This window comes from Podarcis liolepis (genome assembly GCF_965112155.1).
Source record: "Podarcis liolepis genome assembly, chromosome: 4".
Taxonomy (NCBI): Eukaryota; Metazoa; Chordata; class Lepidosauria; order Squamata; family Lacertidae; genus Podarcis; species Podarcis liolepis.
Genome location: NC_139558.1, coordinates 11,659,875 through 11,668,148, shown reverse-complemented (window position 1 = coordinate 11,668,148; position 8,274 = coordinate 11,659,875). Strand labels below are relative to the sequence as shown.

At 43.5% G+C, this 8,274-nt stretch overlaps 1 protein-coding gene across 3 annotated transcripts in view; it reads right to left on the bottom strand.

Annotated features, from left to right (window-relative positions):
• Positions 1-4,242: 4,242 nt before the first annotated feature.
• The window catches only part of SLAIN1 (SLAIN motif family member 1), a 35,508-nt gene continuing 31,476 nt past the window's right edge, over positions 4,243-8,274 (bottom strand). For 2 of the 3 annotated variants that reach the window (XM_083501235.1, XM_083501236.1), the window contains one exon: positions 4,243-5,539. In XM_083501235.1, the coding sequence (XP_083357361.1) occupies positions 5,464-5,539 (76 nt within the window). In that variant the 3' untranslated portion in view covers positions 4,243-5,463. The remainder of the gene's footprint in view (positions 5,540-8,274) is intronic. The other variant, XM_083501234.1, reaches the window with a different exon arrangement.

The window sequence follows — 8,274 nt, the reverse complement described above, 5'->3', positions numbered from 1 at the left end:
TTCATCTTCTACTCACACTGACATTTAGCTCACCTGTCTGCTTACCTTCCTTTTACCTTCATGCTTAGTCACTTGGGTGGAGATGCTACGCAAGCTGGATCTTCTCCCTTGCACTAATCCTTTGCTGATGGGTCACAAATGGACTGTTTTCATAAAAATAATAATCAATAAATCCCTTCTCTTATTACAAACTGTGCCTTGCAATGAGTAGCTTTGGGAGAAGGCTGGACATGTTTGGTAATGTTTATGGCAGATGTTTCTGAACCTGCTGTCTGAACTGGACATGTAGATTATGCGTCATTATGAAGATAGTTTTTGTGGTGAGGCTCACAGAGCACCTAGGCTTAATCAGATGAGAACTTTAGATTTTTTCAAGGACCCCTTATTCCCTGAACTGAGGTAGCAGCTTTGTTTGTGTGCAATGGGGCAGGGTGGGGAAGCCATCCTTAAAAAAAAAACCTGATGCCCCACTTATATCACATATGCCTGCTTTTTTCGCCAGCGTATCTGGGACGTAGAATTACAATGCCACATGAGTGAAATGATCAAACACCCAGCAATAAGGGACCATGGGAGAGGTTTCTCTCCAGCTAACTATCTGTCAGGTCTTCAGGTACCCAAATACAGACGGTCTTTTACTCTTGCCAGATTCAACGTTCTCCCTTCTGCCTTACTTCAGGGCAGATTTGAGGGTAAACCATATACAGCACGGGTCTGCCCTTGTGGCTCGTTGGAAGTTGAAACTGCTCTACATGTATTATTACGTTGCCGTCTTTATGAGGATATACATTTGACTTTTATTACACCTGTTTTGCAAAAGTCCAGGAAAGAATCGGAACTCCATAGTTTAAAACTACTGCTAGAGGATAAGAATCCCAAGACTACATTAAATGTAGCCAAATTCTGTGTGTCTGCAATCAATCGCAGGAAGCAAGTGGTATCCCATAATGACCAAACCCCCAAATGTTAACTACAGGGAGCACGCTAATAATCAATTTTAATTTTTATATTTAAATCCTTGTTATTCTCATATTGTTTTTTCTATTTCTGATATTTTTATGATCTGTGATATTGTGTGTGTTGACGCTGGTCTGTGACCGTATTAATAAATTCAATTCAATTCAATGCTTGCTTTTACTCTATGTGTTTGACCTAGCCCACTACTGAGTACGTAGCCCTGGGCTCAGGGGAGTGATGCTGTCTGCCCTGGCCTGCCCCCTTGGTATACAGGGTTGCAACCTCAGTGGGAAGGAATCCGAGATGTGCCGAGGTGCAAGCTTGCTGCAATAGCATGCCATCAGCTCTGGCATTCCACCCTTTTAATCCGTGTGCATGGACTCAAACTACTGTCACGAGGAAAAAGCACAGTGCACATGCTCAAAGACACTTTTCTTCGCCATCCCATGGTCTGGCATGTAAAACGGATTCCGGGGCTATGCCTTGGTATAATTTAAAAGCCACAGGTGTCATGAATTTGTAACGCAATGTACAGAAAATAAAATGCAGCAATTGAGATTTTCACACACACATGCTTTACTCCTATGGATTTTAAATTAATATCCTCTTAATGCCTTCTTGCATCTGTGGCAGAAATCGCTGCTGGAGGGAGATGTAGATTAGACTGAAGTGCATTTCTTATTCAATTTGCATGGGAATGCTCTGATTCAGAGATCCATATTGCTCCTGAACTGAACGAGGAGGGTTGAATGAGTTGAACAGAAGGCCCCCTTGCTGTTAAGAGATTTATTAGACAATTCCCTCCACCTTAGAATTATACTTCTGTAGTTGATAAAATGATATGCCAAGTCCACACTCTTCACATTTTTGCCAGAGTGTCTTTGTTATGCATAGAAGCAGATGCCCCCTGTTCCCACTCAACAACTGTGGTCCTCTGATGAGGCGCTGTTGCGTACCTCCGAGGTGTGCGTAGCATACAGCAGAAAACTGGGCTTTTAGTGTTGCAATTCCAGCCTTCTGGAGTGAGCACTTGAAATCAGGCAAGCAGCTATTAAAGACAATTTTTGTGTGACCCAGCCATTCCATGGAATAACTGCATAATTATAAAAACAAAACAATTTTATAGTTAATCTTTCGCTGTACAATGCTCCAATAACACTTAGTTATGAACCAATTTATAATTCTGCAAAATAAATGTGAAATGGTCAGGTCCCTGCTCATTTTGAAGGGGAAAGTGACCAAAACCACACTAATATGACTTTCATATCTGATGTAGTACATAAGATTGTCTTGGGGTGGGTGGAAAGGGAAGATGAGTGACCCTCACAGTGTGAATGGTTATTGTAAAGGGGAGTTTCTACAGGACCCAAAAAGAACATGGATATTTAATTACAGTTACTGTTTTACTCCCTGGTTTTAACAGGGCCAGTTGAACTGAGGAAGGCACAAAGCGCCGGCAACAATTTCTCCGCCACATTGATTTGCCCTTAGGGGATCCCAGACCCAGGTTAGGGCTGCTCTGTAACCCACAATCTCCCACTATGAACAGAAACAAGAAACTGGCAGCAACCTCCTTTTTAAAATGTTCCTTTCCAACCATAGAGACATGCACCAATTGAACAAAACAACTCTAGGCTGATAAGAAATTGGGCCGGGATGGTAAACTGAGGAATGTTGTGCTCCATATCTTTTCACTTTTGCTTATTTAGGTATTTGTATGCTGCAAGACAAAAAGCCAGAACACCTTATAGTGCAACATGCTGAGTGTCATACCAGCGACCTGTGGCATCGATACATGGTGTGCTAATGGAGGCTCCGGTGACAGGGTTCATCAAGTGACCCTTTTCAGTCCACTTCTGCGTACCCTGGAGGACAGCCGTGCAAGGTAGTTTCCCACCCACCCTTTTCCAAATATACCTGGCCTAAGAACAGCAGGTGCTTGTCAGGCAGAGCTGTGAGGGGGAGCAAAGGGTGTGCGGCACTGGAAAATATGTCTGAGGTACATAATAAATGAGCTAGGAGTGTGTTATGTACTGAATTGAATAGGATTCAGAATGTAGCAGTCTGATTGGTCCACAGGAGCCACCCAATCCAGCTCCAGGTGGAAGTGAATGCGCAACCAGATTGGCCTACAGGTGAATCCCAGAATTAGCCAATCTCGTGGGGCCCATTGTGTAAATAATGTATATAAAGCAGACATTCTGGGGGAACTTCCATTCCTCCTCACCACTCTGAGCTGAATAAAGAGCATAAAATCCACTCTCGACTCTGAGTATATTTCAGAGTGGGACCTGTAACCCCACGTTTCAGTGTTCCAGCTAGCCATGTTGACTGTCAGAACATTCCATTTCCTGTTTTCTTCTCCACCCCACAATGTATGTTCCTAATTCTTTGCCCACCAAGAACGCTTAGAGCTCAGTAATTTTGGCCACCCTTCTCTCAGCTGGTTTTTCTTTATCTTAAAGTGGTCAATGATGCTATGTAGGAACGGGGGGTTGGTTAATTGAAGCTCACAGGTGTATGTTTGCAGTTTGACCTACTTAGCTGCACACCTGTGGTCTCTTGCCTATTTGACTAATTATTTTCTGCACTGGATGCAAGAAGGGATGTGATAGGATAACTGATTATTTGAAAACTGTATTTAAGTTGATTAATATTTTTGTATGCTGCTGGTGAGGAGGAGTGATGGCTTGCAGCGTTTGACTGATATGTCTTTGAAATAAATCCAAGCAAAGATATTGCAGACAGCCTTTGATTTTTACGCCACTGCACCCACTCTGTGTTGGCGCAAAAGTCCAACACTCCCCACTTAGGTTTTATTCTGTCCCCTAAAGATTTTGTGTAGATCTGCAAATTGTGGGGCTCCCTGAAGGATATGGATGAGGCTATAGCAAGACCAGCACCTGGGGACTGAGTTTGCTCTTGGTATATAGTCCGGAATCCTGCCCCCGGCCATCGCTGGGTGGGCTCAAACCACCAACCTTCTGGTTAACAGCCAGATGCATGGATCAGTTGTGCCACCTGAGAGATATATGTGGTTATGGAGGCCAAATGGAACAACTAAAGGCTGAATTGAGCAGCTGGAGTACCAAGTGCCTGTAACTTACACGGTCAATTTTTTCCAGTCAAACTTTGCTCACTACCACAGGAACTCTCCATTCTACTAAGGAAATAAGAGACAGACTCACTATTTCTATTGCACATCCAAGAATGGCATGAGATTGCTGAAATAGATTTCTTTATTTCTGAAACATTCCAGATCAGCAGAATACAAGTTGCAATCAAGTATTAAAATCATATCCCCATAGTAAGAAAGCATTGATTAGTGCAATTTTTTTTTCTTGCAAAAGGTCTATCAAAAAAGTTTTACTTCCATGAAAACCTGTTTGTTTTCACCAAACACAAGTGTTAATAAAACATTGCAATTTTATTCTTTATTACAAAGTATTGAAACCCAACCATTTAAGAGACCATCGCATCTTTCAAGTGCAATGCAATTTACGCCCTCTTTATAAATACAACATCCCCGTGATAATAAATTAACATTGGAACAAGGAAATGAGAGACAGGTTCGTGTTGACCAGGAAGTCATGGCAGTTTCAAGCAAATACTTTAGTGTGTGCTCTCACAACATAAACATACAACACAGCTGTCATGTTGTCCATCATGGCCCCAATCCAACAATATATGTACTCAAGAATAGACCTGGCATGTGATGTAAAGGGGAAAAAATACTCTTTTTCAAGTCCCAAGAGTGGGGAAAGGTCTAAATCCAGACATCTCGCCCCATCTCTCTAACATACACACAGGCCCAAGGACAGGTGAACTGAGTATCACCAAGAATCTGACTGGAACTGGATGTGACTTCTTAAGCAGCTGAAAACCATCCACATTCCCCCATGCAGTTAGAAATATGTGTATGGATGTCTGCATCTGTGTGTGGATAGCTGTAGCTGCATTTGGGGAGATTGGCATGGTTAGAAATACATCTTGAACATAACAGTACCTTACTATTAAAAAGTGTGTGGGGGTAGATTTATGGCACACACAAAATGCTTTGATACCCTATGATTCAAGCAAAATGTGGAGGGGTGTGTGCAAAAATACACTCCCTTGGAAAGGCTACAAAAGAAGAAGCAGGTAAGGATATGGATCTATTTTGTCAATTTGCAAGGGAACTCGTTAAAGCAACAAAAAGTAGTACACAAATCAAAGAGATCTGAACACTGTTATGGCAAAGCACCCAGAAGTCACATTTTGGCTCCCCCCAGTGGGATACTTTATGCATGTGTTTTTTAAAAACCTAAACCATAATGCTGCAATGTTAATTTGACAACACTGCTGTTTGTTTGTTTTTCTGAGCAAACAACTAAGTGTAATATGTTTAGTGACCAACGACAATGACAGAAGAGTAAGAAACAGCCCTGTGTTATTCATCCAGCCTCTCACAGTTATATTTACCCAGCCAGCTGGGTAGGAGAATCTGAATTTTGGCTCGACCCATTGTCAATAGCAGCCATCCCTCCAGTTGCCGTCCCGTAGAGTACTAAGCGAAGAAAGAGGTTTTGGCGGCTGGAGAAAACTGTTTCAAGAAACAAACCATAGTTTAGGGTAAGCACTGGGGAAAAGAGTGACAACACACATTACAGAGAAGAAACTACTTTGTCGATGCATCTGTTGCCTTTCACAATGCAAAAGATGGGGTCAAGAGAGCCTTTTGACTGTGTGGAAAGCAGCTGAGGCTATAGCTTCAAAGCACATTTTCCCCACTCAAAGAAGACTGGGCACTGTAGGATTGCTGGCAATTTTAACTCTGAAAGCAGTAAACTACAGTGCCCAGAATTCTTCGAGGGAAAGAATGTACTTTAAAGGTGCAGTGTGTAGGCAGCCCCAGTTATCTACACTGTGTGGGGAAGGATATCAAGAATCAAGATAGGAAGCCCCCAGGAGATGTTACGATTCCTAATATCTAAAATGACAGATTCAAGAAACACTAATAAAGAACAGAATTTCTCTTCCATTTCCCCCTGGACTAAACCAGGGGTAGGCAACCTAAGGCCCATGGGCCGGATGCGGCCCAATCGCCTTCTCAATCCAGCCCACAGTTGGTCCGGGAATCAGCGTGTTTTTACATGAGTAGAAATTGTCCTTTTATTTAAAATGCATCTCTGGGTTATTTGTGGGGCATAGGAATTGGTTCATTATTTTTTTCCAAAATATAGTCCGGGCCACCACATGGTCTGAGGGATAGTGGACTTTTTTACAGCTTAAAAAGGTTGCTGACACCTGGACTAAACTGTCAACTGCAAATTGAGGAAGGACCACTAGTCTACACCTTGTTGAAACTCATTTCTCCTCAGCGCTCCCCCACCCCACCCCGACATGAAAAAATGCCTAGGCTGCTAGTGGTAGATTTCAGGGGCCACTTCAGAGGAACAGAGGTATTAAATTATAGCTTAAGAGAAGGCAACACACAGTATCTGTCTGTCATCCCTACAGAGTTTGGAAAGAGGCTTTAGCCTTCTTTTCATTTTTAAAAATGAACCATCACTCTCAGATAAGAGGCTTCTGATAGTCCCTCAAAGATGGGACAAGTACCGTATTTTTCGCCCTATAAGACGCACTTTTTCCCCTCCAAAAATGAAGGGGAAATGTGTGTGCGTCCTATGGAGCGAATGCAGGCTTTCGCTGAAGCCTGGAGAGCGAGGGGGGTCGGTGCACACCGACCCCTCTCACTCTCCAGGCTTCAGGAAGCTATCCGCTAGCTGTGGGAGAGCCACGCGCCTCTCCCAGGGCTAGCGGAGAGCTTGCCTGCACCCAGAAGCTTGGGGCGCGCTGAGCTCCGCACGCCCCAAGCTTTGGGATTAGTGCAGCGCTCCACTAGCCGTGGGAGAGCCGCGCAAAGTCGCGCGGCTCTCCCACGGCTAGCGGAGACCTTGTAGCACCCAGAAGCTTGGGGCGCGCTGAGCTCCGCATGCCCCAAGCTTCGGGATTAGCGCAGCGCACCTGGGGGGGGGGGGGGAATAAAAATGTTTTTCCTTTATTTTCTCCCCAAAAAAACTAGGTGCGTCCTATGGGGCGAAAAATACGGTAGGTTTTTCAAATACAACAAGACACATGTAAATTTTATGCAAAGCTGTGTCAGTGGGTTTCATCCACATACAGTGTAGTGGGCCCAGAAAATCCTGACCATACATGTCAACCGTGCATCACAAGTGATGAAATATGCGGTGCAAAATAAGTGATTCAAAAGGTTAACAAATGGGAGTGTAGAGGCACTAAAAACACTCAGTTTGGTCTACAGTTATTTTTTGTATGAACAGAGCTGGGAGGCTGGCTGACTCACAAGCTCCATGATGAAGGTATACATCTTCCAGATTATGTATTAAGTCTTCCTCACGTAACCATTTTACCATGTGGTACATGCTAAAAACATGCACCATGTACATTTGAAGTTTCCCAGCGCCCTTAAACTATAGCTCCTACAATTCTTTAGGGGCAGTCATGTGCTTTAAACGTATGGCATGTACTCCTAAGAGAGACCATTTTCTCAACAGCTGTAAACATGCAGAGTTCCTTTCAAAATATGAGTGAGCTTCGAATCCACCTTCCCCCCTCCCCCACCCCTTTTTCAGTAATTTTGGGATAAATGGTCTTTCTGTGGTAGAGCCCATGCTGGTTCAATCCCTGGCACATCTAGTTAAAGAGATTCAGCAACTGTGTGCCAATGATTTTGCAGATTTCCAGACGGTGTTTTTGGATAGACTGTCCAAGGTAAGAGGTACAGGTTAATATACTTTACTGCCAATTATAGAAGGCTTCCCTGCATCTCCCACATGCTACTATTTCAAGAAGGATGCAGGTAAGTTCTCCCTGACCCAGTGCTGAACCACCTTAGCAGCAATCCATGCACACAGTTAAGTTGCTCCAATCCTACTGAAGCCAAAGGTATTTTTAAGCTGCCCAGTGGTGCGCCAGAACTTAGCCCTTGGGTTGCTACCTTTAATTACAGGTATCTAACATTTAGTAACACTTCATTATCAAACTATCAACACAATTAAAGTGGATGTCGAATTGTTAAATGGCTCTTGGCTTAACGAAACGGGATAACTTAATCAGGGTTCTCCCCAAGGAAATATCGCACTGCAGTAGCTGACAGTGTTCCAGCTGCTCCATTAGAAAAAAAAACAAAACATAGCTGGTCTGCACAACTTGTGACCTACAAAACCAGGCACAGTTCATCAGGCACAGGAACACAGGGTGAGGCCCTCTTCTACTGAGTCAGACCATTAGTCTACCTACCCAAGCAGCATCTGT